Genomic DNA, 14,493 nt, shown 5'->3' with positions numbered 1-14,493 from the left:
GAAGCTGCTTTGCAGGGTGTTGTCATGGGAACAGAGCAAGTAGGGCATCGCTGTTCTGCATCCTCCACACAAACGCTGGCAGTGTGGTGGCACAAAATCGATGCTGTTTGCAGCACTGGGAGAGCAAGCTCTCAGGTAGTTTCTAGCTGAGATTGAATCTGAATGAAATGCAAAGGCCAAAATCTCCCTTTGTGTGAAAGTGGTGTCACTCCTGACTTGAATGGAGCAAGACCTCATGCTGTGTTTGTGCACACTTGAATGGCCTGTGAATTTGGCATCCATAGTGGTTGATGGCAGCAGACAAAGATCCTGCTCAGTGTTTACATCACCATGGTGTGCAAGCTCAGAATACAAAGTATTGTCATAGTGTCAATATTTGTGGTCATCTGAACTATCTGACTTACCTTGCACAATGCTGTCTTTGAATGCAGCTTACCTTCTCTATACAGGTCTATGTATGTGGAATTATTGGAATTCCCTTTATAAGAAATATCTAGGTGATACTGTGGTTGCTTGTCCCTAGCAACAGTAATGAATAGTCTCCTGGATAAAKAAGAATACAAAGATTCCTGCTCTTTCAATTCGTAGGGATATGTATCTAAAAGAAAAAGAATACTGTTAATGTTGCACTGCAGACACCAGTGGAAGTAGAATTAAATGCAATAGATAAAACAAGATCTGACAAAGGTTGAAAACGCTAACAGAAAAAAAGGCTGAAAGAACAAAATGCAATTCATTGCCTCCAAGCTTTCATTTTGTCTTGCCCAGGTCTCCTGGCAAAGTAAAGATCTCCTAATTAAAGCAGGCATCTGCAGTGTAACTGCATTGCTGCCGCTTATCCCGGCCAGCAAGGTGCTGAGCAAACACTCCTCATTGTCTACCCACACCGAAGTGTGAATGAGGAGCCCACAGCCATCCAGGGATTGCTTGATATGAAAAGTGACCAAATAGCAGGAAAGGGAAAAAAATGGAGCCAATGCATGGGGGAGTTCCCAGTTTTCTTGAGGTTCTCAAAAGCTGCTCTGTTTAGCAACAAGCTTGAGAGAAGCAATGATAAACTTTGCCACAAAAACACCCGGAGTTGTATCATAAACATAATCTTGCCTTGCCTTTAACTTGTCTCTCCCTGGCTATAGTGTTTCCATGCAGGCTGCACCAAAGATTGGAATGAAATGTTTGGCACTGGGTAGAGCATACTCTGGATTCATAGTGACTTTACTTCTCGTGCTGATCCCTTTGAATATAAAACAGGGAGCATGAATTTATTAGAGTMATCCTAGTGGATTACTCTGTATGAGGAAGAAACTGTGGCTCCTTTTTGGGCATGTTTGTCTCCGTGCCTCTGGCAAAAGCTCTCTTGGGTAGAAGAACAAGGAGCAGCAGACCAAGTGTGTGGAGCAGCACTGACCATGTCTCTCCCGTCAGCAATATGCACAGGGCATCTGAGGTCTTGCTGGGTCTGGGCTGGCAGAGGCTATTTATAAGTTTTGGATTAAACAAACAAATGCAGAATGCTGCAAGGGATGAAGTCACAGTTGTGGACCCACAGACTGTGCTTGAAGAGCTGAAGCCCCCATCTCACGTACAAGCTGCTGTTGCTTATGTTTGCAGCATGTCTCCTTTGCTGAAGGAAGGGCCGTGCAGCAGGAATTGCACTGATAAGAGCATACATATGTCACTAATTGAAATCCTACACAGAACATGTCATGCTTCCCATGTGTGTGATGTGGGGACTCAGCTGCTGCYGTGTGTGAGAGCCCTGACTAACCTTGCATTAGCAGAGAGGGACCTTGAACTACAGCCTGCAGAAAAGTCAAGAGTGGATTCACTGAGACAGAAAGACAAAATTAATGCACAGCTCTTTCAGCACTTCCCCCCACTTGCTTCATACCATTAATATCAATACAAATATAGAAATACAGAGGTAAACAGTTTGCCCAGCTTGCCCTTTCCATATGCATGCATTTCTGCTGTGAAAGGCTTTATGTAACTCCTGACAGCAGATTGCAAAATAATGCCTCGGTTATGGAAGGAAGCCACAAACCATTACATTGCATTACTGTAATGTAATGGGGCTCTGAGACGAACTAGATTTGGAGAGCTTGCTTTTATTGTAAACCTTGTACCCCACCCACCCTGCTGACATCGATTTCAGTTTTGCATTTTCAAGAGACCAAAGACCATGAGGCCAGAATAGCAGCTAGACCTGAACCAAGCCACGGGGGTTTGGCCCCCAAACAGAAACTCATGAGACAAAACTGTGCTGTTTATTTCAAGGGATGCAATACCAGTGACAGAACATATTCAGATGGATGCTGATGACCAATCTGCTGAAAGGTGAATTTCTCGTTAGCCTAGAGTGACTGACAGAGTAATTAACCTCTTCCCATGTTTCTTTGCTAAGTAAAGGCTGCTGTGACAAGAAGTGCTGCCATCATTTAAAATTTTTGACTGAACGTAGGGAATGCGAAAAAAAGAATCTGCATTAACTTTGTTTTACTTCTGCGCAAATGTCACATCACTTTCATGTTGGCAATGAGTACAGAAGTGCTGATTCAATCATTTATTTACACAATCCCCTCAGACTTTTCTTTTATATCATTGTTGATAATGAAAAGATTTTCTCAGCTGGGAAAATAAAGGGAAGCAGGCAAGTTCTGAATGTGAATAAGCTGAACTGACATAAAAAGATGGTAATTTGCATTAGTAAAAAATAATCATAATGTGGATGATTTAAATTATGGTAAATAGCATCTCTCCCTACCTGCCCTGAGGAACATCCACCCTGAGACAGTGAGGGCCCATCCAGCTGCAGCGTGTGAAGCAGCCCAATACCAATTGTTTGACAGAACACAGCCTGAGCAGGGCTTGGTCCCAGAGTGGGACCAGGGCTTCTTCCCCCTCCCCAGAGGGGGAAGGCAGTCTTAGGCAGTCTTAGGCACTGCCAGCAGCTCTTGGGGGCACTGTGTAAGTATTGGTGATGGGGACAAACATGAGAGCAACTACAAAACTGTAAAAATCCTAATTCAACACATCACACTAATTGCAAAGTGCAAGCTTTAGCTAAGAGAAGCCAGTGCACAGTTACAACCCTCACACAAATCCTCTTATTAAAGCACGGTGTATGTTATTTTTAAGATTAACTAAATGAGAGAGCTCAGCTCCATCAACTTGAAGAGGATTGGTTCAGTAAGCACAGAGTTAGCAGTGCAGGGGAGCAGCCTGCCTGCCACTAAATCTCACACTCCACTGGTAATCCAGTAAGAGCTCTCTTGGAGATCAAACACATCTTCAGCCCTTCTGGAAGACTAGCAAGCTGAAAATCAATTATGGTCATAGCAGTCATTTAATAATTTCCTTAGAATCAGCTTTTAGATATATTTTTAGCTGTCTTCCCCCTTTAAAAAAAAAAAAAACCAACAAAAAAAACCCCCTGTAGTTTAACAGTATTGCTTCTGATAATGGTGTGCTGACAAATAAATAAATCTTAAAAAACTGAAAAAAAYATAAATGTTAAGATGGAAACTGCCAGTACTCGTTTCCTAATAATTCATCCAGCAGTTTTGGTTGCTGAATCACTGGTTGCTGTTTTCTAGGGGAAGAATGGACTCGTCTTCTGGAAGATAAAATCTTTACTTCCTGCAGCACCAAGAGCCTGTGGCTCCCAAGTTCCCGTTAATTGTTTTGACGTCCCTGAATTTGAGGAAGCTCCAAAACTGGGCTTGAAGGTCCTAGAGGCAGTTCCAGCCACCTAAATAAAAGCTCATTATTTTCTGTGTATCAGACCTCTCTGAATGTGTTAAAAAATTAGTTTATCAGGCTCTCTTTTCCTACACCAAACTCTTCCAAAGGCGGTGATGCCTCTGAAACTGCGCATTGTTTACTTCAGCTCAAAATGTGATCCACGTTTTTCTAAAGATTCAGCATGTTTTTCAACTCAGCAGTCAATCTGCCCATCGTAGACTATGACTGTGGGTGGTGGGGAAGACAAGGAGCCACCTTCACGCTTCAAAACACTTTCATTGCAGATACAGTCATTAAATAGACAAATTGTTTGGCTAAGGCTGAAACCCGATGTACACTCATTATAGTCTGCTGGCAATTTTCCCTGAATTTTAAATAAAGGTGTTTTGTGTTTCCATAGTAACTCAAGCTCCTTTCCCGAGATGTCTGATGCACTGCTGGTATTACACAACCCATTGTATTAGCAAGGGGAGTTCAGCACAATTGAACAGCCTACTGTGTCTAAGGGATTATGAAATTACAGCCATCAAGYGGGGCTGGGGAAGGAGACGGGAACCAGAGCAGCTTTTGGGTTTTGCTACTTAGCAGTTTAGACAGAAAATCATGGAATCAGAGAATGGTTTTAGTTGGAAGGGACCTTAAGGATAATCCTAGTTCCAACCCCCCTGCCGTGGGCAGGGAGAGCTTCCAATAGACCAGGCTGTACAGAGCTCCATCCAGATTGGATGTTCAACCTGGCCTTGAACATTTCCACATTAGGGGCATTCACACTTCTTTGGGCAGCCTATTCCAGTCCCTCAACACCTTCACAGTAACGAATTTCTTCCTATAATCTTATCTAAACCTGCTCTCTTTCAGTCTGAAACCATTCCACTTGTACTGTCACTACCTGCTCTGGTAAACAGTTTCTCTCCATTTTTCTTTAGGCTCCTTTCTGGTACAGGAATGGCTACAAGAAAGGCACAAGGTATGAAAAGGGGGAGAAGGAATAAATGGGCTGAGTCACGCAGCCTGCTCTTCATCTCTGAAGGGTACCAGAGGAGCTGTGATGAGCCTGAGCTCTTTCCCAAGCTGGGCTCAAATCCTTACTCAGCAATGGCTGCTGTGCCAGCTAAAGGCTGGATCGAGCCTTGGCAGCATCAGCGGGGTTTGAGGTTCCAACACAAGCAGGGAAAGCTCGTAGACTGCTTAATCTGCCAGGTTTTAGGGACCACAGCTGGAAATGCTGCTTCTCACCAAGGCTGGCTGCTCTTTTCAAGAAGGGGAACACAGCTCTTGGATAGGAATAATTAACAACCTCATGACAAAAGGGGAACATTGCTGAATTTTAGTGTCATTTCTCAGAGAGCTGTCTGTAAAATGAATAAAGACATATAGCTGTATGTTCAGGTGTGTAAAAACTGGATTATATGCTGCTCACACATCCCATTTAGAGTGGTAATCATCAGTTCCAATCCATTCCAGTAAGGCCAATACTGGGGGAACTACAGGCCTGTCAGCCTACTATTTCTTTAAAAAACAGACACGTCGATTCTAAAGTGTGCCCAGATGAGGGTATCAAGTCTCCTGAAAGGTTTAGAAAGGGTGTCATGTGAGGGGTGCCTGAGCGAGCTGGGTTTGTTTAGCCTGGAGAGGAGGGGGCTCAAGGGCGCATCTTACTGCTCTCTACACTTGCCTGAGAGGAGGCTGTAGGGAGGTGGGGCCAGCCTCTTCTGCCATGCCCTGCCATGCCATGACAGGAAAAATGGCCTTAAGATGAGACAGAGGACATTCAGATTAGATATTAGAACATTGTTTTTATCACTGTCGGGCATTGGAATAGGTTGCCCAGGGCCGTGGTGGTCACAGTCCCTGGAGGTATTCACGGGGATTCTGGATCTGGCGCTGGTTGATGTGGGTTAGTGGACTCAGGGGTTACATGGGCATTGTTGGGTTGGTGGGTGGACTGGACGATCCTGGAGGTCCTTTCCAATCCTGACGATTCCCTGATTTCAGGAACTCTTTTGTGCCGACCGGCCCGCGCCACGGAACCATCGTGCGGCGCCGCCGTTCCCGCGGGGCTGCACCGCGCGCGCACGGCGCCTCACGTGAGGACGGCGGCAGGCGGAAGTGATGGCGGTGGGGGCCCGGCGACGGCCCGGCGGCGACCAGCGGCGATAAAGCGGCCACAAAGCGGCGGGGCCCGACATGGCGGCCCGCGGGGCGCGCCTCTGCTCGCTGCTGCTGCTGACCGCGCTGGCGGGGCTGGGCGCCGAGGCTAAGGTGAGCGGGGCGGGGGAGACGGGTCACGGTGGTGCTCCCGGTACCGGGCCCTCCCTCCCTCCGTAGCCCCCGCCAGGCGCTCTGTTCCCGCTGGTCGTTCCGCCTTCCGGCCCCACTGCCGCCCTGGCCGGCTGCAGGGGAAGGCTGGAGCCAGCGGTTTTGGGCGGTCGCTGCTCTGCCCCGCTCGGTGGAGCAACAGGGCCCGGCGGCGGGGCGTCGGCTCCAGCCCTGTGTTTTGCGTTCGCCTTAAGCTCGTAGCCTTTGATGTCGCTTTGCCGTGCTGCCCGGGGACACTGTCACACAAAACTAAGAGTGGAGATGAAGCTGCTGTTCCTCAAGCTGACGGGGCTGGGTCGGGCTGAGCCCCAAGCCCGCCGCAGATCCAGCGCACGGCTCCGCGGTCTCTGCCTGGCTTCGCCCCATTCGGGCCGCCTCACTCGCGCTGAGTGCAAGCCCTCTGTTGTTGATCTTTCTGGGTTAATATTTGGAACTGTTGCCTGTTTGTGACAGGCAGAGAACACCGTGTCTTCTACAGTCAAAGCACCTTCGTGTCTGAATATTGCCCTTGTTAATGGTAATCAGACATTTGACTTGTCTGTGTCGTGGTGGGAAGTGGTTCGGTATATAGTGTGTATAATGTGTGCTGTCCTGAGACCCCGCCTGCTGTGCTCTATCCATCTCTGGGGTCCCCAGCACAGGAAGGACATGGAACTGTTGGAGTGAGTCCAGAGGAGACCATGACACATGATCGCAGGGGTGGAGCACCTCTCTGTGAGGACAGGCTGAGAGAATTGGGGTTGTTTATCCTGGAGGAGGCTCTGAGGTGACCTAATTGCAGCCTTCCAGTACCTGAAGGGAGCTACAAGAGAGACAGAGAAGAAACGATTACATAGGCATGTAGTGTCAGGACAAGGAGGGAATGGTTTTAAACTGAAAGAGGGTGGGTTTAGATCAGATATTAGGAAGAAATTCTTCACTGTGGGGGTGGTTTCGCACTGTCATTGGATACGATGCTCCAACTCTGGAAATGTTCAAGGCCAGGTTGAATGAGGCTTTGAGCGCTGAGTGGAAGGTGTCCCTGCCTGTGGCAGTGGGGTTGCAACTGGATAATATTTAAGGTTCCTTCCAACCCAAACCTTTCTGTGATTGTGCAGTCAATGTTTCCCAACTGACCTATGCCCACTTAGTGTTGCTCTGACATGGCTATTCAGTATAGGAGGTCATTACCAATACTTGTTCACACATTCTTTTGTAATGCCACTAGAAATTGCCTTGAACTTTAGATAAGCCATGTTTATCCTTTGTCTCTTATTATTTGCTAAAGTAAGTTTAGTATTCTTTCATTCATTTTAAGCTCATCACTGTATCTGCTAAGCAGTTGTCCTCATAAGGTGAATAGATGAGTAATCAACATCAGCAATTTCCACCTGTGAGTTTTTTCTTAAAAAGAAGAATGAGCTTCAACTCTTCTTTTTTAAATCTCAAGAACAATGTGTTTCTATTTCAAATAATAGTGTTACTTGACAAATTGCTCTACTTGCTTAGTAATTTTCTAGGGTTCTCTTAGTAATTTTCAATGTTTCATTCTTAAACATGTAGGAAATCCCGAGTAAGATTATTCATAGATACTTGCAAGTAGTTTATGTTGAATATTTCATGTATTATGTGAAGAGTGTTTTCTGTGCCCCTGATAGTATAACTAATATAATAACTGATGATAATTTACTCTAAGCATGTTGTTTACTTTACTTTTAGAATTCTGAGGATGTCCGGTGTAAATGCATCTGCCCTCCTTACAAGGACCATTCAGGCCATATTTACAACAAAAATGTTTCACAGAAAGATTGGTGAGTGTGTGTGGCACATAAAAAATGAAAATAAGTTTTACTAGTTAAAGATTTGTTCTGTGGTGAATAATGTGAATCTCTGTGATGGTGCCAGGAGAAAGCACATCTCTTTCATAATTTATGGGAGCTTTTCTTTCAAAAGTACTCGAGATTTCAGCTTTAACAAGGAACGTGGCTTGAAATCCATAGTTTCTGCCCTGTCTTTTGATTTGCTTTGCTTGCTTGCATGTTTAGGTATTTATTTAGACTTGGAAGTAGTAGAAGGGGAAAAAAGTGGTGTACTTTGAATCCATTGATTTTGGAATGTTGTAAAGACAAGGGAACATGGACCTGGAACTGGGATTGGAAATATTGTCTTAGCTTTCTCTACTCTTCAAACCCATCCTGTCATTTAAGGACTGTTGTTTCTGGAGTTTTGTGAGGTTCCAGTAGATTTTGCACTTTMTAACAACTTGAAACACTGACTTGGAGAGGAAAAAATGCTGATACAAATATTTTTTATCTTCTCAGTGACAGACTTAGTACTGTATTTAAGCAACATAGAAGATTTCTGTTATACTTGTGCAGTGTGTTGAGGCAAGCTTTCAGTCACAGGAACGACAATCACACAGATTGTACCTTGTGTGAAATTTTTATTTTTGTAGCTTGAAYGATGCATTCTTTCACACAGGAGAATGTAGTTCTGCTTTCACATAAATAAAAATAAACCCTCCCCTCCAGAAGCTGTGAGGTGCCACTCAGCTGTTGCAGCTTTGAGGAGGAATTACAGGAAGACAGAAGAGATGAGCTGGTGCCTGGCTGTGTGTTTGCAGTCAGTAATTTAGCCCAGTAGAGTTGAATTCTAGGCTGCTGTTGTCACCTCAGGCCTTTAGTGTCACTACCTGCTGGTGACTGTGCCAACGCTGAGGTAACCAGGAGAAAGGTGAAACAGGATTTTAATTCTGTCAGTGCTCTGTAGGGACCCTGGGGGTCTGAACTCTGAATAACCAACCTGAATCAGAAAGAACAACATTACTTAAGTTGTTGGAAGCAGTTTTCTCATGGCAGCTGGATTTTTGTGCTGTGGTATAGAGTGCCCATTATGTTGTCAGCCATGGTTTTTCACAGGGGACTGACTTACATTTGGTAATCGTTTAAGTCAAATGCCTTTGCTGAAAGCTGAATGCTCTTTATTCACTATCTTGCTGCTTAAAGGAACAACCCATCTGACTTCCTTTTTTTTTAATGCCTGTACCTTGTGACGGCAAGAAAAAGGAAATTCAGTTCATGAATGTCAAAAGAGAAGTTATCCCTCTTTAGATAGTGAAATGATGGAATAAGGCTCTTTTGAAAATGGTGAAGAAAGAAGTGGAATTAATAGCTGAAATTTACTTTTATCCATGGTGTCAGTGTCAAATGATGCATTTGTGCTGGATTCACATCCTTAGATTTGTTCTGCTAACAGCTTTAATACTTTGACTGAAAAATTAAACCCTGTATTGCATTAGAAAGATCTTAAAATTTGTTTAGCAGCTTGTCAGTGGCTAGATTTCTTGTTTGAGTGAAATAACTGACGTAGTGATTTATATATGCCTGCAGTTTAGAACAGCTGAACTTAAGCAAAGCTGGCTTCTCAGCTCCTGCAGCAGGGTGGAACAGCCCAGCTAAAGCCAATCAAAACTGACTGGGCAATTTCTGTGTTTCCACAGTGATTGTCTCCATGTGGTGGAGCCTATGCCTGTCCCTGGACCTGATGTAGAAGCGTATTGTTTACGTTGTGAGTGCAAATATGAAGAGAGAAGCTCTGTCACAATTAAGGTAAGCCTAGTAAATACGTCTGTTGTCTTTTAGAGAAATACAATTTTTAAAGGGAAAACTTTTCTAAGGCAGCCTAAAATGTAACTTTTTTTGTAGTAGTTGTTCACACTCTTGAGCAGTAACAATAGCATCAAACTTTATCTGAAGAAGTAGCTTCGGAGACCCTTTATTGAAGATCTCTACTTTTGAGATCAGATTTCATACCCTGCTAAAATTCTGGGTGTTCTAAGACATCTTGTCAAACTTTGGACTTTGTTTTCATCATTATTTCTGGGGGCCTCTCATTGCTCAACTGCCTTACTTGCTTACTATAAATTTTTGTCATCCATGTTGGTTCTAACAGATGTTTTCTGTGTTCTTCACATTCTTGTCCATGGGAGCCATTGAGGCCTGGACTGGTGTGAATGGAGTGCAGTACGTTTTTTGATCTTTGACAATCCAGACTACTTTATTTTGGGATTTTAGAAGTTGGGTATTTTATTTTGCCTTCCCATTTTACTTGGTGATTGAATGCAGATCCGTGCCAAGGGAATGGGAGATCATTGAGTGATGCCCCAAATTTGTCACCCCAGTTTGGTGGCCAGAGTGAACAGTTGCCTCGGTTGAAGTGAGATAACACTAAATTGTTTTGTGAGAGATAGCATAAGATCCTTTGSAAGATCTCACTGCTTCAAGCTGCCCCAAACCCTTTTAATGCCATGTTGTAGTTTGTTGGTTTTCCTCTCTGGGTTTTAAGTCATCTGGTGACATTACCAGATATCAAACTTATCCTGTACTCTTTTTTTGGTCCTTGCGGCCTGTTGTGAGACTGTGGGGGAAATTTCACAATCTTGGCATAAACTGTGCTTGCATTATGTAGGTGACAATCATCATATACCTGTCTATTTTGGGCCTACTTCTTCTGTACATGGTGTATCTTACCCTTGTGGAACCTATACTGAAGAGGCGTCTCCTTGGACATTCACAGCTCATACAAAGTGATGAAGACATTGGGGTGAGTTCTCCAGAGTCTTTGTGCATGTGGTTAGCATGAAGATTGGGTTGGTTAGTTGATAAGTAATTATTTGGGATGAGCAGCCTTTTTTTACCGGGCAGTGTAAATGCTTTTCCTGAAGGAGGAGAAAAAGAAAGCTCTGTGATGACTTCTGTGAAGCCAGTCTTTCATTTTTTCATTGGGCTSTAAAGTAGTAAGGTGAGAACTACTTCAGTTACACCAGCTCTAGGTACAGTTTGTTTCCACAGAGAGGTAATGGTGTAGGAATGGAGGTAAACATATATAGGAGTACAACTTCTTAAGTGTTAAGGATCCAGAGTCTTGCTAATGATAATTTTTATGTGAACTGCTTACTGCTTAGATTGCTCTCTACAAAAAATAAGTATGGGTGTTGCAGTTTTTATTATTCCAGTTTGAGTTTCTTACTTCTAAAACTTGAAGAAGAAATTGCTGTAATGAAGCAGAACAGTGATGGATGCTGAAATAATTTCTTAGTATTACAGCTAGAAATCAAAATGTGACAGTAAATTCCAACAGGCCAGAAGAGCCTCTTTTGGGAAAAGGGGAGTAGTCGATTAATGACACAGTTTCCTGTCATTACTGGCCTTTCCAATCTCTAATGCTGGGTATTAATTACATGTGAAATCAAGGTAGCTAAAGCATARCTGATAAAAATTATTATGTAGGAAAATGCTTAAATTTTGAATACTTAATTACCCCTTACCAAACAGAAGCACCTCTTCAAGTGAAGATGGCTCATGATATGTCCCACTGTTTCTGAACTTCCCAGTGTATTACATTTGACATGTTTCAATGTCTTTGTATTGACAATATAAGATTTTCCCAGTCACCTCTAGGAGGATTTTGGGTTGAGGTTTTTTYGTTTTTATTTTTTGAGAGGAAGTATTTGAATGACTCTTCCTCTGTCTGCATTCTTACAGCAAATTGGGCAGTTCCTGCTTGAATTAAGTGAGCTTGTGCTATATACTATATCTCAGACAAATTTATACCTTAGATAAATTATCTTAATGCTTCCAAATCTGAGTTAGTCTTTCAATTGTAGATGGAAGAAGTGAAATAAACCCCATGGCAGAATTCAGTTTAGCTGCAGAATGAGTTTACCTTAAAGCCTGGATCTAATTCAATGGCAGGTTTTGCTGTAGCTGTTCTGTGACCATAACATAATTTAAGGTCCCTTATGAATTATGCACATCCTTGCCCTCCCTCTTTTACATTTTTGAGGTATTCTTGTCACACTTCAAAAATACCATGTCCATCAATTTCGTGGCTGAGTTTCATGACAGTGTATTCACTCTTTCTTGTTGCCCATTAATGACAGTGGCAACTGGTGCATATAAGCCACTTCATTTGTCCTCTTTCCTCTTATATTCCTTTTCCCCCTTATTGTCCACATAGAAATTGCCAGTAGCTAGCCTTGGAGCTGAGATTCTTTTTTGTCTGGAGGGCCCGTACCATCTAGACTGTCCTATGTTCTTCCACCATGTGTTTTACAGTAGAAAACCATGTGTTGCTATTGTGGTTTTTTTTTTTTTTTTCCCCCTATGAATGGTGTGATCTGTCACCTGTGAAGTGCCCATTCTAGGTATATCCAATTGTATAACTTTTTATGGTGAGATGATAGCTCTTCTGGTCAGGGATTGTCTTGTGTTCTCCATGAGCATAATTTTTTAATGCTCATTGTGGCTTTGAGACTCGGAGCAGTCGTTTCAAGAGGTTTCATTGATGATAATCTCTGTACAGCTGAGAATTGTCATTGAGCTCCTCTACACAGTCACATCACAAATAAAATATCCATTAATGTAAATGTCTTCAAAAGTGTTCTAAAAAAAAGGAATATGAAATATAGGCATACAAAAAGGCAGTTATTTAATACAGGGCACAATTATGTTTTTTTTTTTTTTTGTTATGCATTGTTTATATGATAGTTTGACATAGCTTTAGCAGCATGACTTTGTCCAAACAGTTTGATAGCCAAATAAGATGTTCAATTCCAACTCTCACTGTTTATAACTTGGCTATATTTACTAGAAGAAAATAAAGCCTTGCAGGTACTGTTAGGAAACAGAGAGACTAAATGTTAAACAAACCCTCAGCTGTTGTTGAGCTCTGTCACTTAAACAGCTGTATTGACACTGTACGTTCAGACAGCTCTGAACAATAGGCTTAGTTTGGTAAACACCCGAGTGTGTTGGTTTGATATAGAAGCTGTGTGTGAACATTCTGAACTGCCTGGCAGGAAATGGCCAGGAGCTGGCAGAGAACTGACTCTAATTCAGTTGTGAAGTACATTCACCATGGAGTGCCTGGGTCTGCTCTGGGCTGCTGTCCTTCCAGTTATTAAAGGATGCAAGACTGATCTGATCCTGCAGCTCACTATGATGTTTCTGGGCAACAGTTAATTGATAATACAATGAAGTGTGGTCTGTTTGGGAAAGGTGTGGAAGTTCCTGAGAATGAGAAATTGAAGTACAGTTCCAACAATTCAAAAACTTGCTTGGTTATCTTTACTAACCAGCTTGCTGGAATATCTCATTTACCTTATAAAAAGACCCAGACCAACCCCCACATCCAGTGGGATGTAGTGACACAGAAAACTCTTGTAGGTGGAATTGCTGAGGTGTAACTGTGGCTTTTTACCATTGCAGGACCACCAGCCTTTCGCCAACGCCCACGATGTGCTGGCCCGTTCACGGAGCCGCGCCAATGTGCTGAACAAAGTGGAGTACGCCCAGCAGCGCTGGAAGTTACAGGTCCAGGAGCAGCGCAAATCTGTCTTTGACCGTCACGTTGTGCTGAGCTAATTGGGGCTCGGGGAGATAACTCCAGGGATGTGGACTAGTGGAAAGAGCTGACATAAGTCTTCCTGATTCTGCCAATTCAGAAGAGTTTTCTTGAATGATTTGTTATTGATTTAAAAAAAGAATAAAAGTATTTGAACTTCGAAAGAATGTACTGGAGTGGAAGCAGTTAAGAAAGATTAGGTAACCAAAAGCTTAAATCTTTACATTTTCAAATGGCTTTTACTAACAAAACTGAAAAGAAAACAAATCCTAAGATACCTTGGGTTGCCACTGTGGTACATTATTTACAATTGTGACTTTATGGTGGTTTTTAACTATAGATTTCTCTCTATTATTTATGTGGTTAAAAAGTACCTGGGAACACAGCAATTACTTACAACTCACTAATCACTTTATGTAAAGTCCTTTTGTAAATATACTTGGATTTTCTGCTGATTGATGCTAGGTACTGGAAATCAAAGTCTTGCAGTGTAGTTTTGGTCTCAGAGAATGAAACCCTGCTGTCTGTGTTCATCATTTGGTTTCTTGCACTCGTACCTTCAAGATGCTTGTATGGCAAGTGATGTCTGCAGATTTAAGGCAAAACATAAGTGGACACTGACTCCTGGAGCTGCATATTTCAAGTACTGTGATGTAGATAAATTCAAATGCAGTGCACATTCAAAACAGTGTTGACATTTTGTTCTATTTTCCTTTAATAGCTTAATATATTGTAAGTGTATGATAACTCTTAAAAAAATCTTTCCCTTTCTTTTCATGGGTAAGGTCTCAGGAGTTAGTATATGATGAAATATTTATTATAAAAATCTTACTGCATTTGTTTGCATTGATGGTGTAAGGCACATACTTCCTCTAGCACCTGTCATCTTGGGAGTTAGGTGTATTTTTTTATCTGTGGCTCTGTACTCATCTCTCTTCAGAGGGTATACAGTTGCTGGATGACTAACTTTCATATATCCCCTTTGGAATGTAACAATTAAAGATAAAACTGATTTTTGAAAAATTGATCTGCATTATCAGTTTGTCA

At 42.7% G+C, this 14,493-nt stretch overlaps 1 protein-coding gene across 2 annotated transcripts; it reads left to right on the top strand.

Annotated features, from left to right (window-relative positions):
- Positions 1 to 5,825: 5,825 nt before the first annotated feature.
- Positions 5,826 to 14,471, top strand: TMEM9B (TMEM9 domain family member B). 2 transcript variants are annotated; one of them, XM_057369709.1, is made up of 5 exons: positions 5,826 to 6,006; positions 7,762 to 7,853; positions 9,542 to 9,650; positions 10,510 to 10,644; positions 13,311 to 14,471. In XM_057369709.1, the coding sequence occupies exons 1-5, from the start codon at positions 5,932 to 5,934 to the stop codon at positions 13,464 to 13,466; spliced, it is 567 nt and encodes a 188-aa protein (XP_057225692.1). In that variant the 5' UTR covers positions 5,826 to 5,931; the 3' UTR covers positions 13,467 to 14,471. The 2 variants fall into 2 exon arrangements, with proteins under 2 accessions (XP_057225692.1, XP_057225693.1); XM_057369710.1 differs by lacking the exon at positions 5,826 to 6,006 and adding an exon at positions 6,558 to 6,580.
- Positions 14,472 to 14,493: the final 22 nt, after the last annotated feature.

This window comes from Malurus melanocephalus, unplaced genomic scaffold (genome assembly GCF_030028575.1).
Source record: "Malurus melanocephalus ecotype Western Australia unplaced genomic scaffold, MMel_1.1 scaffold_114, whole genome shotgun sequence".
Classification (NCBI taxonomy): Eukaryota; Metazoa; Chordata; class Aves; order Passeriformes; family Maluridae; genus Malurus; species Malurus melanocephalus.
This window is presented reverse-complemented; position numbering and strand designations above follow the sequence as displayed.

Bases quoted from the DNA above. Each gene is read 5' to 3' on its own strand.
- TMEM9B (XM_057369709.1), top strand. From the start codon at position 5,932: ATGGCGGCCCGCGGGGCGCGCCTCTGCTCGCTGCTGCTGCTGACCGCG. The intron at 7,854-9,541 runs GTGAGTGTGTGT...GTGTTTCCACAG, and splicing joins AATGTTTCACAGAAAGATTG to TGATTGTCTCCATGTGGTGG. The intron at 10,645-13,310 runs GTGAGTTCTCCA...TTACCATTGCAG, and splicing joins AAAGTGATGAAGACATTGGG to GACCACCAGCCTTTCGCCAA.